Raw genomic sequence first — 20884 nt, 5'->3', positions numbered from 1 at the left:
CCTCCCGATCACGGGGCGGACGCCTTACCACTAGGCCAACCGTGCCGGTAAATGTAAGGTTACACACAATACAATACCATAGTGATACCATACCATACCATACCATACAATACAATATAACACAATACAATACAATACGTAGAGGTTACACGCCGAGTCTCAGTGATTATTAAAAATAATGGTCGAAGTTTGCGGATCATGAAAAATGCGAGCTTTAGCGAGCTTTTTCATGACCGCGAACTGAGACCATTATTTTTTATATCGCTTGACCGACAAGCCCAACAGACACTTGTAGACCTCACATCATCAGCCGCACTCACCCAGGTCCATCATGACAACACCAGAGAAGACAGTCTGCTTGACCTAGTCTTCACCTCAAACCCAACCCTCACCCGAAACTCCCAGTCCATCCCAGGCATATCTGACCATGAATGTATCATCACCGACCTTGACACCCATCCCCAACGAGTGAGACAGAAACCAAGAAGATCCTATCTGTACTTCAAAGCTGACTGGGCCGAAATGAACAGTGTGCTTGACCGCACCGCAGAGGAGCTGAAACAACTGGCCTCTGAAAACGCTGACATCGAAACACTCTGGATGACTTTTAAGAACTCAGTCACGTCAGCTGTGCAGAAGCACGTCCCCTCCACCCTACGAAGGAAAAACAACAGCCTACCCTGGATCAACAGGAAGATAAAGAAACTCCTAAAGAAGAAACGGAGACTGTACAAACAAGCCAAACGGACCAGACACTGGGACAACTACAACTTCTTCAAGAAAGAATGTAGACGTGAAATACGCCGCGCCGAATGGGAGTACTTGAACAGTGTAATAACTGAAGGGATGAAGGGAAACAACACCAAACCCTTTTGGCGCTATGTGAAAGCCCGTCGCCAGGACAACGTAGGAGTGGCACCACTACAAAACGGAAGCACCCTATACAGTGACAGCATCTCCAAAGCCAAGATCCTCCTAAACCAGTTCCAGTCTGTCTTTACCCGAAACGACGGCTCACCACCCCCCCAGATGAAAGGCCAGCCCTATCCCAGTCTAAATGAACTCTTGATTAGTGAAAACGGAGTGGCAAAACTCTTAAGAAACCTGAACCCCTCCAAAGCCCCTGGCCCCGACAACATACCCAACACAGTACTAAAGATATGTGCAGATTCCATTGCCCCATCCCTCACCCTGATCTTCAATCTTTCAGTCAGCACAGGCCAAGTCCCATCTGACTGGCGCTCAGCGAACATCTCTTCCGTGTTCAAGAAAGGCGACAAGAACAAAGCAGAAAACTACCGCCCCGTGTCCCTAACCTCGGTAGCCTGTAAGTTGCTGGAACACATCATCTGCCGCCACCTACACACTCACCTTGAGAAACACAACATCCTTACCAGCAGAAACCATGGATTTAGAACCGGACACTCCTGCGAGACCCAACTGCTTACCACTATGCAAGACCTCCTCCACTCAAACGACCAGGGAAGGCAAACTGACATTGCCATTTTGGACTTCAGTAAGGCCTTCGACACAGTCCCCCACCACAAGCTGCTCGGCAAGCTGGACCACTACGGTGTCCGTGGACCCATCCACACCTGGCTCTCCAATTTCCTGACAAAGCGGAAGATGAAGGTGGTGCTGGAAGGAGAAGCAAGCGACGAAGTCCCAGTCATTTCGGGAGTCCCACAGGGAACGGTCCTTGGACCTCTTCTCTTCCTTGTGCACATAAACGACCTCCCCGATCAAGTGAAGGCAAACGTACGACTCTTCGCAGACGACTGCCTACTCTACCGTGACATACGCTCATTCCAGGACCACATCGAACTTCAAAAAGACCTTAAGAACCTAGAGTGCTGGGCAGAACAATGGGGCATGAGATTCAACGCGCAGAAATGCTACATCTTATCCACCAAACCCAAATCCCAGTACTTCTACACACTGGACAATACCATCCTTAAACACGTCAGCCAGAGTACCTATCTCGGCATCCAAATATCCTCCGACCTGAAATGGTCACCCCACATCTGCAACATCTGCAACAAGGCAGGGTCCGTCCTCGGATTCCTACGAAGAAACCTGCACAACTGCCCGCAAGAGTGCAGACGCATGGCGTACGTCACTCTTGTCCGATCGACCCTTGAGTATGGGGCAGTTGTGTGGGACCCTTATCTAAAACAGGACATCGACAAAATCGAGAAGGTACAGCACAAGGCGGCCATATTCATCTGCAAAGACTACAGATCCAGAGAACCTGGCTGCATCACAGCAATGCTACAGCGACTAAACCTACCCACACTTGCAGATCGGCGCAAACAACTCCGCCTGACAATGCTATATAAAATAACGGGAGGACAAGTACCAGCCATACCCCCAGAAAGTTTCCTCACCCCCGCAGATAAGACCAAGCGGAAAATTATATCAACAAAGTTTTACGGGTGCACATCGGAAAACCCCGCTGAGAAGCGAGTCTACAACAACTCGAGACCCTTCAAAATTCCGGATAGCCGATCTGAACCGTATAGAAACTCTTTTTTTGTCAGGACGCCGGCTGAATGGAACCGCCTACAAGACTCCGTGGTACATTCAGCAACTGCCAACACATTTACATCAGGTGTTGGCAGGGCCCCACCATCATAGGCGCACCGCCAGGTGTTTTTATCCTGCTTTTAAACACTGCCCAAATTCCAGCAGTTGACACCACCAACCTGGAAGGGCATGCATGTATAGAAAGTTTTTAAACTCCGTCACGCTGCGCTCTCTCGCCCATTGCGACGACAGCCATTATTGGCTACTGCAATGTACTACATCCAGATCCAGATCCAGAATGTTCTTTCGTCAAATGGGACTAGCAGACGAACTTTTGCACCCGTGTTCCAACGTTAAAAACTGTATGAAGTTCAGTTTTCTGGGGAAAATAGTGTATGAAACCGCTTTATGTTGTTCAAATTGATGAGATGTGTGCATTTGGTTGCGTGTGATCTGTTTATTAAATGAAATATTGTTGAAACTGACCGTCGGATTGCAGTCTGTTGTCGAAGAAACTGAGTGAAAAGAAGGGGAACTACTCTTGTCGCTAGACAAAGTATGAGTTACTTGCCTTGCGGGAAATTGCTTGTGATGAACGTTTGAGCACGGCAAATCTAGATTCAGAAAACAACCGAACTCATGGATTTTATATGAAGATTCATGTGTTCAGGCCTGTAGTTGTTAATTTAAATGCGGTATGTTTGTATTGTTTGCTCCAGAGATGTATACTTCCTACGTATAGAGCGTTCGGAACTTTTCAGTCGCAAAAAGTAGTACCGAAACAGAACAACTTCTCAACCCATTGCACTATCGAGGATTCAGGCTGTTGCTGGGTCGTTATTTGTTTGGTTGCTGGGTCATTATCGAAAAATAACTACCCCTACAAGTTTACAGAGGTAAAGAAGCAGAGGGGAGAATAAAATGCAATACAAATTGTAAGGTTAAACACAATACAATACAGTGTGCAATACAATTCAATGAATTCCAAGAAAAACAAGGAGTGCCCTCACTTGACGTCAGTGGAAAGACGAAATAGCGACAGAACAAATAAACGTAAGAACCGAAGTACGAAGTAATATAAGCATTACGTAGAGGTTACATTCCGAGTCTCAGTGATTATTAAAAATAATGGTCGAAGTGGCGGATCATGAAAAATGCGAGCTTCAGCGAGCTTTTTCATGACCGCGAACTGAGACCATTATTTTTAATAATCATTGAGACGAGGTGTGTAACCTCTTTATTCCTCCTTTCTTCAGTTATTCAAAGAAAACAGGAGTTTTTGTGCGAAAGTTTGATCGAATCCGAATCACTCAACCAGTCAACCTGCGCAGGCGATCGATTAATGCGCGGTTGTATAGTTCCGTGCAAATCATTCCATTCTGTTAACACTTCTTGTCAGTTTCCCTGTTTTAGACTAAAATCAAGTACACAGATATGCTGTTATTCTGCTGTGGCGGTAAAGGCAGATATTGTGTGTTCTGTTTATGTTTTAGTATCGTTTAGGATAATGTTCTTTCGTCAAATGGGACTAGCAGACGAACTTTTGCACCCGTGTTCCAACGTTAATTACTGTATGAAGTTCAGTTTTCTGGGGAAAATAGTGTATGAAACCGCTTTATGTTGTTTAAATTGATGAGATGTGTGCATTTGGTTGCGTGTGATCTGTTTATAAAATGAAATATTGTTGAAAACTGACCGTCGGATTGCAGTCAGTGTTGTCGAAGAAACTGCGTTAAAAGAAGGGGAACTACTCTTGTCGGCAAGAGTATGAGTTACTTGCCTTGGGAATTTGCTTGTGATGAACGGTGTGTGCACGGCAGATCTAGATTCAGAAAACAACCTAACTCATGGATTTTATATGGAGATTCATGTGTTCAGGCCTGTAGTTGTTAATTTAAATGCGGTATGTTTGTATTGTTTGCTCCAGAGATGTATATTTCGTACGTATAGAGCGTTCGGAACTTTTCAGTCGCAAAAGTAGTACCAAAACAGAACAGCTTCTCAACCCATTGCACTATCGAGGATTCAGGCTGTTGCTGGGTCGTTATTTGTTTGGTTGCTGGGTCATTATCGAAAAATAACTAGCTCTACAAGTTTACAGAGATAAAGAAGCAGAGGGGGGAATAATCATTAATACATGAGCACGAGAAACAAAAGCACATATTGAAAGTCTGATAGCAGTCCGATAGAAACGGCGCTAAGTTCTGCATTGCATTGAGCCACACAGATGTAAAATACCTGGGGCCAGTTTCATAAGATAGCAGTGAACCGACTGACAATCGATCGACTGCCCAGTCGATGGACTGTGGTTGATCGCCGGGTCACCGAAAAGCGCGTTTCATGAGCGAATCACCGTCACCCGCGGACAACCGCAGTCGACCGACTGTACAGTAATCCGAATGGCCAAGTCGAGGGCTAAATTTAGCAACATTACCACTTCCGTTTGCTCATTCGCACGTGGAAATGGCCGATTTCGAAGAAAAAACAAGTCTCGGCCCGCTCAACATAACAATGACCGAGACTTTCAGTAATTCCTTCGCGTGACGTCTAACCCTCTTACGCCATAATGTGACGTCTTCAAGACATAACCCTGACTTGTCTCCTAGATTACTGCGTCATGATAGATACATTTCGAAGAACAATCACAAGGTTTGGCTCACAATCCAAAAAAGTGTGAGCATTCTGCCATTGACTGTGCGGATAATTACATTTATTTTCGGTTTACCGCAGTAAGCCGAACACAGTGTTGGGGGGAGAGCATCACCGTGTTTGGCCAACTTCCGGTGAGACGACCCGCAGTCGGCCGACTGAAATTTTGTTCGTGAAACCCGATAACGTCGGATTACTGTGGTTCTCTCGGACAACTGCAGTTGGTCGACTGTGTTTCTGGCTTATGAAACTGGCCCCTGTACTCAGCATGACAAAGATTGTCCTGACTTCAACGAATCACTGTACGAACGCACATGTGAATAATTTATTATTAAAACACCGCATCGCCAAAATCAAAGACCATTTATTTTTCCTTGCTTAAAGCGCTATTTGTTTTCAATAAACTCAGCCATACAATTACCAGGCACTTACCATGACAACAAACTCTTTTTATTTCAATAGAAACAGAATGACAAACACCCGTATAGCTTGCTTCAAGAAAAAATAATAATATTCAAAAGTGTCAATGGCTTTGTCGTTTTTCTACACCAGGTGATAAAATCAATGACCTCGTGGGACCAAGAAAAACACACCATGTTTTATTTACAAGCAACGCGCGAAACAAACAAAACGCTAGAAGGCGTACGGGATGCATGCGATACGCTTCTGCATACAGGATTGAATGTGTGTGTGTGTGTGTGTGTGTGTGTGTGTGTGTGTGTGTGTGTGTGTGTGTGTGTGTGTGTGTGTGTGTGTGTGTGTGTGTCTGAGTGGCTGAGAGAGAGAGAGAGAGAGAGAGAGAGAGAGAGAGAGAGAGAGAGAGAGAGAGAGAGAGAGAGAGAGAGAGAGAGGCGCACACACGCATCTACAGACACAGACACAGACCCAGACACCCACACACACACACACACACACAGACCCAGACACACACACACGCACACACACACACACACACACACACACACACACACACACACACACACACACACACACACACACACACACTCGACCTAATGAACAATCTCCACAATTCTGAAAACCACACCGACCTTGAACTGTCTCACAGTCAACAGTTTCTTCGTTAAGAAGTCGTACAGGCGCAGCGTACCGTCCTCTCCCAAGGTCATCACCAGGTGCGTCACCGGGGACACAGCGCAGGCCACAATGGCGCCGGCATGGAAGTGCAGGATACGTTTTGACGGCGCGGCCGCATTGCGAAAACTGAGGTCGGCCTTCCAGATTCCGCCGGCGCCATCTTGGCAGTACCAGGTGCTGCTACCCGAATGTTCGTCGCTTGATTCAGCAGAGTCACCAATTTCAGACTCTTCCACGCCTTTCTTCGCGATTTCTTTTTTCTGAACGAAAAAGAGGGACAACGAAAGAAACGGGGTTTTAAGGTCTTTGAAGTTTAGTTATCAGCGAGAGCCTGAAGGCTAATCTATACGTAGAACAAATGTCGGCAGGGGGGGGGGGGGGGGGACTTTGTGAGGTAGTACAGCTGTGCCCCCGATCCAATGAGGAACTCGTTCATGAACTCAATATCCACGAGACCCGACTCTTAAACAGCCTCTACCCCCCCCCCCCCCCTCCAACTTCTGTGAACACAACTCACAACAGGAGGCTGTGTAAGGTAGAAGAGCTATGCCCTCTATCCGATGAGAACCTCAAATCTTCCCGAGTCCTTACTCTTAAACACCATCTACCCCCCCCCCCCTCCTACCCCCCACCCTCCAAATAAGAACACAACTCACAAGGGGCGGCTGTGTGAGGTGGTACAGCTACGCACTCGGATCTAATTAGTATTCCCCCAGGCCCTCATTTATGGCATAAGTATTCATGAGGCAACATTAATAAGCAGTTTGTCCCCCAAAACACACACACACAAACACAACAACAACATCAACAAAACAACAACAACCAAACAAACAAAAAACAACCACAAAAAACCCACACACAACAAAACAAAAAACACACCAAACAAACACAAAAACTAACGCAACTCACAGAGCGCGGCTGTGTGAGGTAGTAGAGCTGAGCCCCCGCTCCGATGAGCACCTCGTTCATGGCCTCAATCTCCACGAGGCCCGACTCTTCACCCGCCTCCAGCATGTCGATCAGCTCCAGGTTCCAGGACCTGACGAAGCCATCCATGCCGGCGCTGATGATCTCCCCCTCCACAATCATCATGTGCATGATCTTGCCCGCGTGGCAGAACTTGCCGTTCTTCCGACCGATCTGAGACACACAGACCCCGAGGCGTTTCATAATCCGACTTATAGGCAAAAATACATCCAACAAAATAACTTGAAGTGGTTTTTTGAATGTGTGACCCAGTTGCCATCATGATCTTATTCTAACAAAATTGAACGGTCATTTGTTTCCACGACAACTCGCGAAAAGAAGGTATGAAACAGCTTCATTCTGATTTGAAAACTTGTCAGGAGCAATTAAAATCGGAAAGACGACGAATTGTTTTCCAGAATGTTCCACAACACGTGTGATATACTGGACATTTCGGGCTAACGCTAACACTGTCAAGACTCACAGTTTAAACAAAATATTGTTTTAATCTAAGTAGGAAAATTGCTTTGAAGTGTCAGATTTAACTGAGAAGTGATGTAATTGATAGAATGTGGGTACATATGATTGTGGAAACGAGGGTTTAGTGTGCGGTGTGGTGTGGAGGTTGGCTGGATTGAAATCAAAGGACTGGGTCGAAGAACTGATGGTTGCTGACAAAGCATTGTCAGATTCGTGCACGTTAGACGACGGGCGCAGTGGCGTAGTGGATAAGAAATTGGCCTCCAAATCGGAAGGTCGTGGGTTCAAATCCCGGCCGCGGCCGCCTGGTGGATTAGGGGTGGAGATTTTTTCGATCTCCCAGGTCAACTTATGTGCAGACCTGCTAGTGCCTTATCCCCCTTCGTGTGAACACACAAGCACAAGACCAAGTGCGCACGGAAAAGGTCCTGTAATCCATGTCAGAGTCCGGTGGGTAAGAGAAACACGAAAATACCCATCATGCTTCCCCCGAAATCGGCGTATGCTGCCTGAATGGAGGGGTAAAAACGGTCACAGGGCCGGACTAGGGGGACTATCGTGATTAAGAAGATGAACAAATCGTGGTTGGGCGAAAAAACAACTTACACGAGCACGAACAACAAGTCCTCATTAAAGCAAGTACAGTGTACAGAATTAAACCATTCTTGGGAGGGCGACTGAGTTTACTGCAAGACTACAAACTTGTCAGTGGTGGTCTTCCGGGATGTGCACGGCACTGGAAGTAACCAATGCCAAAGTAACTTCGTCGTTCGTAAAATTTTGTTTTGCGTACCTACCTATGTGTTAAGGTCTGTTTTCGACGTCTGCACATGTTCGCGCAGGTGACAGTGCCTGTTTTTAAAAATTGATTTATGTAAGAGAGAGAGAGAGAGAGAGAGAGAGAGAGAGAGAGAGAGAGAGAGAGAGAGAGAGAGAGAGAGAGAGAGAGAGAGAGAGAGAGAGAGAGAGAGAGAGAGAGAGAGAGCATTTACGGTGACCATTCAAACAATGCACACCGTTGCTAGGAAACAGGCTTTCAATGAAAACATAAACCAGTAGCGTTGACCGGCCGACAATTTCATTTCCGGTAGATTCACATCTAAACCGGTAGAATACCGGTGACGTCCGGTTAACGCCATTCTAACTTGAACCCAAGACCAGTCAATAAGAAATAAGGAATGTAACCGAATAGTCCTATTACAGAACGACATTTGAGGCGGTCGAATTTGAAACAACAGTTTGGCTCCATTTTATGGAACGAGAGGCTTGCAACAATTGATAAAAGCAAAGTTTGGTCCCTGACTAAGCCTGTACTGGTCGTAGTAACGCAGATTTACTATTTTTCTGCAACTAATGGAAAGGGAAGGTACCTTACTCTTTCCAGGGTTTTGAACAGTTGCCTGCCTTTAAAAAGAACTGGTAACTTCTGGTTCAGTAATGTAGAAAGAAAATTAAATATGATTTACTGCGACCAGTTCGGGCTCATTTAGGGTCCACACTTTTTCTAACTTTTTTCAAACCTCCCAGTCCATAAAACGGAGTCAAACTTCGCCCGCTTCAAATTTCGTTCTGTTTTAAAACTATTCGGTGAAGTCCCTTTATTCTGTCGGTATTAATGCAAGTTTACTGGTCTGGATTCAAGTTGATACACAGGCTCCCCACGGACGCCCCTCCTAGTGCGTCCCGGGACACCCACTTTTGAATTTTAGAGGGTCCATGGACCCCCACTGCAGTATTGTAGAGGGTCCCAAGGGTCCAAAAGCCGAAAAGTTCCAGTGTACTTATAAAACATTGTGGTCACGTATAGTGTACTGCGAAGTGTCGATTGCAGTCTGAAAATGGTATCCACGGTACGCACGATAAAGGAAATTTAGTGCGTCCTAGGACCCGCTCTTTTAAAATCTAGTGCGCCCTCAATATACTTTTTAATACGTGTTTTCGGTTTCTAGTGCGTATAGGACGCAGGGACGCGCGCTATGTGGAGCCTTGATACACCATCCCTGCAAGAAAGCAGCGTTCGTGTCAAACCTGAAGCTTGATGAGGTTTTCATCCCAGAGCAGCATGTTCCCCCAGTCGCTGCCAGACAAGACCTTCCCGTCAGGAAACTCGATGTAGCCTTCAATGTCCGACAGAGTTGTCCTGCCGAACCTCCCCACTAACCCTTGCAGCTTCAGCCCCGTGAACGTTCTCGCCATGTTCCAGAACCTGGTTGCATTTAGAAATGTGTGTATTTTGTCAAGTAGGCTATAACGTAAAGTATTAAATGGTTAAGCCCTCTCTTTATCAAGAGTTATAATTATCAACTGTGTGGAATGTATTGGCCCGCGAATGTTCTCGCCATGTTCAAGAACCTGGTTATATTTAAAAATGTGTGCCAATTAATAAAGTGTCTAGTGTGAAAGATTCTGAATTTTGTCAGGTAGATTTCGATGTAGCCCTTTTCTTTATCAAGAGTTATAAGCTGTGTTGCAGTTCATTTGAATGCATTGGCCCGCGAAAGTTCTCGCCATGTTCCAGAACCTGGTAACCGTTAGAAATGTGTGTCAAGTAATAAAGTGTCCAATGTGAAAGATTCTGAATTTTGTCAGGTAGATTGTAACCTAAAGTATCAATTGTTAATACCTTTCATAATCAAGAGTTATCAGCTGTGTTACAGTTCATATATGAATGCATTAGCCCGCGGCGAAAGTTCTCGTAAGCGTAAATGATGGATGTGTAAGATTCTGGATTTTGTCTAAGGGTTTTAACTGTTACCTAAAGTAGGCATGCCGCTAGGGTTTATTTTCTTCAAAAAATTGTCAAAACGGCTTTAAAAGTTGTGATAGTTTTTGAAGAAAAAAACCCAAGTTAGTCCAAGGCGTCAACCCGTCATAAAAAAAGGATCGGCGATTTGAAATACGTTTAGGCGTTTTACTGACTGTAGCGACAACAAACGACAGTCAAGTGGACTTAAGCTGTACTTCATACGGAAATGCATGCCGAATACAAATACTGTGTCTTGCGTCAAAGGGAAATAACTAACTTGATGTGACCGATGCCCGCAGAGGTGAGCGCCCCTTGCAGATCTCGGTTAAAAGACACGTGGTTGACTTCCTGGGAGAAGGACTTGCAGCGAAGGAGAATACTCTCCTGTTGCCAGTTCCATACGGTCAGCATGTAGTCTGGTTCCCCTCCTGGATCAGACAGACAGACAGATAGACAAGCACGCACGCACGCACGCACGCACGCACGCACGCAGTAACGGGGACACACACACGCACAGGGACACAGACATTCGCACGCACGTTCGCATGCACACAAAAGTAATCATACCAAAGCAAGCAAACACACACTCACACCCACACACACACACACACACACACACACACACACACACACACAAGTACGTGGGCGTCAACAGGATGTACTAAATTTGAAGAGATACAAGTCAAAATCCTACAAGCATGTAACGTCACTGAATCCTCTAGACGCAAACCAAGCAGCAACCTACTCCTTTTTGTATTATTTTAAACAGGGGGTTGAACTCCCAATAATGACAGTGTTCGTATGAGAGGATGGAATGAAAGGCACAGTCCTTCCAAAGGACTGAACGGTCAGTCGTGGTTCATGGCATCAGACCATCTTGAACACATACCAAAAATCAACCGTCAGGCTGCTACCAGTGAAGAACGGGAGTTGTATTCATTAATTAATTTCGCTGATTGATTATTTTATGTCTGTTTTTAAAATATTGAAAGGGATAATGGTTTGTTTGTTTGCTTAACGCCCAGCCGACCACGAAGGGCCATATCAGGGCGGTGCTGCTTTGACATATAACGTGCGCCACAAGACAGAAGTCGCAGCACAGGCTTCATGTCTCACCCAGTCACATTATTCTGACACCGGACCAACCAGTCCTAGCACTAACCCCATAATGCCAGACGCCAGGCGGAGCAGCCACTAGATTGCCAATTTTAAAGTCTTAGGTATGACCCGGCCGGGGTTCGAACATACGACCTCCCGATCACGGGGCGGACGCCTTACCACTAGGCCAACCGTGCCGGTATCTGAGAGGGTGTTCCACATCGTATACAAGAGAAGGACTATGACTTTCAGCTTACTTCACACCCACTCCCTCTCCCCCATTCTACTTTTCTCCCAGACAGCACTACGTCAAAGATCGATTCTCTGTCAAAATCCTTGAAATGCACGACATGAGGTCACTTACTATATGCATTTTCAGGTGTCGTGAGGTCACTAACCTATGCATTTTCGGGTCTTGTTGTAGACCTTATCACGCATGTACAACCATAATTATGTATATACATGTAGCAAATAAGTGAGTGGCCTGAAATGTTGGTCTAAAACCGTTCATTTGTTTTTGCCACATATGATCATGATGTCTCGACAAGATGGCAGATAGACGTTCTATAAATAACTGAGAACTGATGTTATCAATTCTGTTAGTTAGAAAGTTAGAAACGGTGTTGATTTAAAAACTATGTAGTGCATATGATATATCCCCAGAAAACACATATTTTCATATTATATACACGAAGTAAACCCTCTGTCATTATGTGGTGGGATCTGTTTAGACTCAAATAAACCATATCACAAAACTCTTATCTTTACTGTTCTTGGAGATGATTTTAATATTTTTTAATATACAGTTTGAATGTTTTAATCCCATAAGTCGCAAATAATGTCAATTCTCACATGGATCATGTAATTAACACTTTTTGTGACCCAAAAACACTTTTGTGAGAAATTGTTTTTACAAAGATTAAATGAACACAAACAAGTCTTGCAAAGGAACAAATCTGAAATTTCATACCACCTCTGCCCTCAATGCTGTAATTCATGCTGATTTGAAAATCTATGTCTGTATTGTATCAAATGTACAACTTAAACGCATGCTTGCTTCAGTAATAGCCGATATTCGACGGGTTAAACATTAACCATTTCTTCAACCGCTCAGTGCTCATGAAAGGCAAGGAAGCAGGTATCATTAAGTCGAAGAAAATAGACATACTATCGTGATTTCAAGGCAGCCGTTCGAGCCAACGACCTGTCACAAGTCTTTTTTTTCAGCGGATTCCGGCTAACAAAGCCAACCTGACAGCGATTTTGGCTGCAAAAGTTCGATGACCATTGGAACGACAACCGTAGGTTTGAAATAAAAACACCTCGCTTTCATACATTAGTATCTCAATAATAGTACCAAGAAACTGACTTTCAGGAAGAAGTACCACGCAGAGTGTTTGTACGTGACGTCATTTATACAGGATGTTTTGTCTTCACCGGGTATGGGGGCAATGGCCAAGTGGATAAGACGCAATGCCCATAGTGTTCGAATCCCGTATAGCTGTATCTAAATTGTTGTTGTTTTTGTACGGTGACGGCACCGCCTTGCCAGATGTCGAAAAACATTACCAAAAAATCCTATTCATATCATGCAAAATGTTCGTTTGTCTGTCCACCGTTTGGGTCGAGAAAATGTAAGTTTTACGCCCTCACGACAAAGCCATTAAGGGCATCGTTTGGGTCGACGTACTTGTGCATGCTTTGTTTTGTCAATATATCAACGTTTGTTTAACTAATCATTCATGCTCATAGAAAAAGAAGAATTTTGGAACGTTAGTAGTCTTGTCTGGTTTTGGATCACAGAACAAAGCAGAACTAGTGACCCTTGATTCTTCATGAAGGTACATCCATGAATCTGTAAACCATCAATTGAACTGCTAGAAAGGCCATTCAAGTGCCGACACCCTTTGGAAAACACAAACAAAATAATAGAGAATCGATTGTTCGTTCTAATGGCATGAACAAGTTGTCAAGTTTACGTCTTCTGGGTTGGTGTCAATATTAACGTGTGGAAACTTAGCTGTTGTGAATTTAAGTTTGGGGGGTGTCTGTACGTGCTCTCCGTTACAATACAGATATCTAGTATCGAAGGTCAGGTGGAGAGGGGTGTCCGTTCATCCACACACCTATGCAGTTCTCGAAATACTGATTCAATGACTGCTTCATTCTTGCTCTTTCTCCTCTGAAAACGCTATCTCAGATAGAGGTGCGGGCACTTTACTCCTGTAGTAGTGTATACTTCTGTCAGTAACTATATTTGTCAAACATACAGGTGCACATGCCATTTTAGAATACCATCAAAAATCACAACCGTTGTAAGCAAAACCACTAATTTAGACGCCGGTTTACAAAGCATTTCTGACAGCAGAAAACCCTCTAGCATTATATGAAGTTTTCATAGCATTTACCGTGGAATTAGCTCTGAAGTACCTGTCCTATTTACGCCTACCGCGAAATCCATTGATGAGCACGTGTAATCAAGGTCAAAAGTGGGACGTCATTATTTATTTATTTATTTATTTATTTATTTATTTATTTATATGGGAGATTTATATAGCGCTTGACGTTCTCGAAGCGCTTTACATATTAATTTCTGCCGTGTGAGATGGAATTTTTACACAATATATTACTTTTCAATGGATTAGAAACCTTGCATTTTAATCGAGTCGATATCAAGCAGCTACATAATTATCTGCTGTCTGTCCGTTCATTTCCACCTACCATTGTTCCGTCTATCTAGCTTTACCTACATCTCTGTCCGTCGACTTCCAACCGTACGTTGTCTGTTTTCTCATCTGTAGTGAGGCGTCTGTATGTTTACCCACGTTTATACATATATATGTACTTGGGTGGCCGAGTGGTAACGCACTTGCGCTCGGAAGCGAGAGGTTGCGAGTTCGACCCTGGGTCAGGGCGTTAGCAATTTTCTCCCCCCTTTCCTAACCTAGGTGGTGGGTTCAAGTGCCAGTCTTTCGGATGAGACGAAAAACCGAGGTCCCTTCGTGTGCACGTTAAAGATCCCACGATTGACGAAAGGGTCTTTCCTGGCAAAATTGTATAGGCATAGATAACAAATGTCCACCAAAATACCCGTGTGACTTGGAATAATAGGCCGTGAAAAGTAGGATATGCGCCGAAATGGCTGCGATCTGCTGGTCAATGTGAATGCGTGATGTATTGTGTAAAAAATTCCATCTCACACGGCATAAATAGATCCCTGCGCCTTGAGTCCGAGTCTGGAGATACGCGCGCGATATAAGACTTCATATAACATAACTTACTTCTGTCCCTTAATTTCGGACTCCGTCTACACATCTGTTCTGATAATCCTGTCCCTGCCTCAGAACATCCTTCCCCCCTCGCCCCAGCGCCCACTCTCTCCCGCCAAGGTTGACATGACTTATACCCCCATTCCACACATCCGTTCTAGCTTCCGTTCCCAGCTGCGCAAACGGTCGTTTTTGGCATCTTTGAGCAGCGTCTGGCTGTGGTGGCAACCGTCCTGAGGACGGCTGGGAACGGAAGCTAGAACGGATGTGTGGAATGGGGTATGACAACGTAGTGTGTGAGAGCGCTAGCGTTGCGTTACCATTGCGTTAAGTTCCATTAACGATCCATGAGTTCTGTTGCCGATGTGTAAAGGTTCCATTACCTTTCATTTGGAACGGGCGGGGAATGGCTACAATTTTGAACATGCAGCCCGAACTGACCCGTCCCAACCGTTCCTACCGTTCAAAGGAGTTCCGTTAACGTCCATTGGCGTTCCATTAAGGTCCCCTCCCGATCCTTCCTATTCTCGTGCCGTTCCTTGGTCGCTACGGGAACGAGACCTAGAACGGATGTGTGGAATGGGGGTGTTACATCCCCCAACCCTCACCCATGCCAACTCTCTCCCCTCATCATCGTAAGCAAGTTTTGAATCGTGGGGAAAACCAATTGCTTTCGTAAGCCCCTTGCTGTTCATAGATGTAATTGTATAGACAACGTATATAATAACGGATGTAGAGTAGACAAGTCCAGTCCAGAAGGGATGACCGCAGACTGTGTCAAGTCAGGTCGCAGCAAAGATAAGTGACCGGTACTTGACCACTGGGCGACTGGACGCGCCAGACTGACGCCGCTGTGTGGTCACTCATTAGACAGGTCTAGATATGAAACTTTTCAGCACGTGTACGGGAACGTGTACGGGTAACGTCATCAAATCTTGTTTTTACGTCACGCGTTTGCCAAGATATACGTACACGTCTTGGTGGGAGCAAAACAACGTATGATTTGGACTTTTGGAGAAACAAAAGTGAGTCACGGGTGACGTATATCTCTACACGTACGCGTACAGGTCTTTGCTACACGTTCGCTCATCTAGAACTGTGTATGATGACGTGTGGGAGGGGGAATTTACTTACATAGTTATGCTACACGTTAACCTAGAAAATTAATCGATATGCGCTTACACATGTGTGTATGTTTGTCGATTTTCCTCCTAAAAATGTGTGTTAATTTGACATTAGCATCTGTCTGTGTGACTGTTGATCTCCACTGACACATCCCAGTACGTCCCTCGATCTGTATCTTCCTATGTCCGTCTGGATATTGATCTCCATCAACGGAAATATAATATCTGTTAGTCGATCTCCATCAACACATACCTGTACGTCCCTCAATCTTTATTTTTCTATGTCTGTCTGGCTATTGATCTCCATCAACGGATGTATATCTGTCTGTCGATCTCCATCAACGGATGTATATATCTGTCTGTCGATCTCCATCAACGGATGTATATATCTGTCTGTCGATCTCCATCAACGGATGTATATATCTGTCTGTCGATCTCCATCAACGGATGTATATATCTGTCTGTCGATCTCCATCAACGGATGTATATATCTGTCTGTCGATCTCCATCAACGGATGTACAGACTAACCCTTATAGCACGAGCTCGGATAGTACGAATTTCGTCATAACTCGACTTTTTTCTGGGGCCCTGCAAACTGCTCTCTCTTTCATAGTAAATAAATTATTGATAACTCGAAGCTTCATTAAGACGAATATATTGATAACTCGATGTTATTTCACGACCCCTTGACCCCAAAACAGCCCACATAAGTCGAATAAATGAAGAAAATGAAACAAATCTCACCAGAGTGACACCTGAGTAGTATTCAAATACATGTAGGCAATCAAATGCTGAATGGAAACAAACATCAGAGCCCACGCTTTTATACTGCTAACAGAGTGACACCTGAGTACTATTCAAATACGTACTGTACCACTAAGTACATGTACGCACACTGAACTGTTACTAACAATTTCGCTCAGGCTGAGCTTTTAGAGATTTTTTCATTTTCATTTTCTTCATGGCAGTATACGTGTGTAAAAGCCTGGGCTCTGATGTTACTGTAGTTTTCATTCAGCATATGATTGCCTACACGCTACTGCCACATCTTAACATGGACGGAACACTTGCATCAGCCTCTCCTGCCAGAGGAGAACAGCCTTCTACCTCTGCCTCCCCTGCCACAGCTCCCCAAAGGCCAGCCACTCCTCGGCAAAGTCATTCTTGCAAAAGGAAATTGGACACTCAAACCCTAGAGACCAAGTACAAGGCAATCCTTGAAGTGGAGCAAGACTTGGAATCTTCCCATGAAGCAGAAGAGCATCAAGGACTTCTTCAACCATTAGTTAAACGGTATTGTGACTTTGTATTGTAAAATTTGATAACTCGAATTCTTTCTAACTCGAATTAATTTCCCTGACCCCTGAAGTTCGAGTAAACGAGGTTGCACTGTATGTATCTGACTGTCGATCTCCACCCACACATATCTATCTGTCGATTTCCATCTACACACATCTGTTTACATTTAGTTAAGCTTGGACTAAATTGTTTAAAATAGACTGGGAATCGAGACGAGGGTGGTGGTGTATGTATGTATGTATGTATGTATGTATGTATGTATGTATGTATGTATTTATGTATGTATGTATGTATGTATGTATGTATGTATGTGTGTGTGTGTGTATGTGTGTGTGATTAGAGTGATTCCCAGAAAACTACTGGACAGATCTTCATGAAACTCCACATACACATTCTTCCAGATGATATCCCCATACCCTTTTTCTTCCATAAATGTCTTTGATGACGTCATATCAGGCTTTAATTGAAAGTTGAGGCAGCACTGTCACGCCTCCATTTTTCGATCAAATTGATCCCAGCGAAGCTGGAGGTATCCCACGAACGCATTTTCATACCGATAATACATGATAAAGAAGGATTCTTTGTGCCCGGCTACGTGCTACAGTTGGAGATGGAAGTTCACCAAAAATTGGGACCATACTAACAAAAATACGGTGGGTGCAATAGTCGCCCCCATTTTTTCAGCAAACGCCACCCAAGGCCGCTTTGGACGGGTAGAAATTCTGTACTTTCCAAGTCTATTTGTGTGTGGTTGTTCAAGACTATGGATAAAGCTCGCGTGAGAAGATTACGTCACGGTCAAAAGTTTTTGACGTCAATTAATGCATCATGACGTCATGCCTCCCTGTAGTCTTTTTCTCTCGCGCGGTGTGTGTGTGTGTGTGTGTGTGTGTGTGTGTGTGTTCATTTTGTGCACGTGTTAGTGTGGGTGTGTGTGTGTGTGCGCGCGTGCATGAGTCTGTACTCGTGTGTGTGTGTGTGTGTGTGTGTGTGTGTGTGTGTGTGTGTGTGTGTGTGTGTAAGAAAGACTGAGAGAGAGGGAGAAAGAGTGTGTGTGTGTGTGTGTGTGTGAATGTGTGTGTGCATGAGTTTGTGTGTGTGTTTGTGTGTGTATGAGTGTGTATATGTGTTTGTTTGTAAAGGTGTGTGTGTCCGTCTGTCTATGTGCGTATTTGTTTGTTTGCTTAACGCCCAGCCGACCACGAAGGGCCATAATTATCAGGGCGGTGTTGCTTTGAGATATAACGTGCGCCACACACAAGGCAGAAGTCACAGCACAGGTTTCATGTCTCACCCAGTCACATTATTCTGACACCGGCCGCCAACCAGTCCTAGCATGCACTAACCCCATAATGCCAGACGCCAGGCGGAGCAGCCACTAGATTGCCAATTTTAAAGTCTTAGGTATGACCCGGCCTGGGTTCTAACCCACGACCTCCCGATCACGGGGCGGACGCCTTACCACTAGGCCAACCGTGTAAGCCTATGTGCGTATAAGTGTGTGTTTTGTGTGTATGAGATTTGTGTGAGTCAATGTGTGTGTGTGTGTGTGTGTGTGTGTGTGTGTGTGTGTGTGTGTGTGTCTGTTTGTATAAGAGAGAGAGAGAGAGAGAGAGAGAGAGAGAGAGAGAGAGAGAGAGAGAGAGAGAGTGGGTGGGTGGGAGTGTGTTTGTGCGTGTGCGTAAGTGTATGTGTGTGTGTATGTGTGTTTGTTTGTAAAGGTGTGTATGTCCGTCTGTCTATATGTGCGTATGGGTGTGTGTATGAAGTGTGTGTGAGAGAGTGAGTGAGTGAGTGTGTATTTTTGTACGTGTGTAACTTGAGGTATGTGTGTGTGTGTGTGTGTGTGTGTGTGTGTGTGTGTGTATGTGTGTGTTCGTGTGTGTGTGTGTATGTGTGTTCGTGTGTGTGTGAGAGAGAGAGAGAGAGAGAGAGAGAGAGAGAGAGAGAGAGAGAGAGAGAGAGAGAGAGAGAGACAGAGAGAGAGAGAGAGAGAGAGAGAGAGAGAGAGAGGTTTGTCTTTCGCTGGGGTATGCAGTGCCTTGGCGTTGCACATCTACTTAATTGACATTTTGGTCAAGCAGTCTTAGACGAAGCCCGGACCATGGGATTACAATTTATTTTGGAAGCTTGGTAGTGGTGGGGGGAGGGGGGCCACATTACAGACGGAGGGCGGAATGTAAGTCTGGAAGGAGACGTGGTAGGTTCAGCTGATGGGTCAAGACACGCCCCTCACCAAAGACAATTACAACAACGGGGCTCAAATTAAACGTTCCAGCGACTTCTCATTCATGCCCTGTGCTGCGCTGTACTCTGATGGGTTTTAAGGTGTGGATGGGGTTGGGTTGGAGGCTGATGTTATTCAAACGGCTGACGGATCACACACGTTTAGGAAAAAACACTCATAGCAAACTTCTGACTGATTTTGCCTCGCCATCTGTTCAGTGACTTCTTGCTGACAAAAGTTGAATGACAAGCGGTGGAAAATCGGTTAGGTGAACAACATTTTACATTCCCATCCCACCTTATCCCAATTGTTATGCCCCTCCAGGAAACACACACACACACACGCACGCACACACACACACACACACACACACACACACACACACACACACACACACACACACACACACTAACCCTGAGATGCCAGCAAGTCCCCTTGCTCGTTGAATGCGACAGCGGTGAAGGAAACAGTGGTCCCGGCACGCAGAATCCGGTACAGCTTGTACTCCGCCACCGTGAAGATGTTCACCACCGGGGTCGGACCCTTCTCCCCAACAGCAAACAGTTTGCCCTGTGGGTGGACGGCTAAGGCGCCAACGGACCCTCCTCCGGTTGTCGGCAAGTAGCTGGCGATAGCAATGATCATTAGTGTCCATTTTCTTTGTTTTGTTATCCAGTTGCAAAAAGGGCAGGATATACCTGCGCAGTTTTAGCGGCACAGACGACGCACTGCATATTATTGATGCCGCGATAGGGATTATGACGAGTACTTGGCCTGTTTCCGGTGATTGTAGCCCTTAAAAAGGGTAAACGTATTTGGCAATATCTCATGATTTACTTACCAAGCTTCAATGAAACACGCACCCTTCTTAACTACAGAACTCATTTTTAAACACTTTGTCTTGCTGCTGCTCCCGTATGTCTGAGTTTTTTTAAGCTGGCTCCTGACAATACAACTTCAAATTTAAAGTATTTCAAACTTACAGTTATCGTCTTGGTCGACAAAACAGATCTGACAATGTATTACTATTCTTTCTTTTTTCTTTTGGGGGGGGGGGGGGGGGAGGGGGGGGGAGGGTTTTGTGAATTACTATTACGGCAACATAGCTGACAAAGACACCACATAAGTTAAAGTTATCGTCTTGTGTGACGAAACAGATCAAGCAATATATCACTAATCTTTTTTCCTTTTCTTGAGGTGGTAGTGGGGGAGGGGTTTAGGTGTTGCGAATTATCATCTGAGCAAATTTGTTCACAAAGACACCACAAAAGCACCGAGGTAAACTTTCCCTCCTGGTGGCGTGGAACAAAAAGTAATAGCCACCTCCTGCTGATATATATACAGAATTAAAATGCGAACAGGGAAAGAAGAACTTTAAGTCCTTGACCCGAGCTAAGCAAAAAA

At 44.9% G+C, this 20884-nt stretch overlaps 1 protein-coding gene across 2 annotated transcripts in view; it reads right to left on the bottom strand.

Annotated features, from left to right (window-relative positions):
• The window catches only part of LOC138971134 (cilia- and flagella-associated protein 44-like), a 236935-nt gene that overhangs the window by 209442 nt on the left and 6609 nt on the right, over window positions 1-20884 (bottom strand). For both annotated transcript variants that reach the window (XM_070343761.1, XM_070343764.1), the window contains exons 3-7: window positions 19894-20105; window positions 10740-10890; window positions 9745-9922; window positions 7180-7410; window positions 6225-6530 (exon numbers count right to left, since the gene is read on the bottom strand). In XM_070343761.1, the coding sequence (XP_070199862.1) occupies window positions 6225-6530; window positions 7180-7410; window positions 9745-9922; window positions 10740-10890; window positions 19894-20105 (1078 nt within the window). The remainder of the gene's footprint in view (window positions 1-6224; window positions 6531-7179; window positions 7411-9744; window positions 9923-10739; window positions 10891-19893; window positions 20106-20884) is intronic.

Source organism: Littorina saxatilis, linkage group LG7, assembly GCF_037325665.1.
Source record: "Littorina saxatilis isolate snail1 linkage group LG7, US_GU_Lsax_2.0, whole genome shotgun sequence".
Taxonomy (NCBI): Eukaryota; Metazoa; Mollusca; class Gastropoda; order Littorinimorpha; family Littorinidae; genus Littorina; species Littorina saxatilis.
Note: the sequence above shows the minus strand (reverse complement) of the source record. Positions and strands in the feature narration are given on the sequence as shown.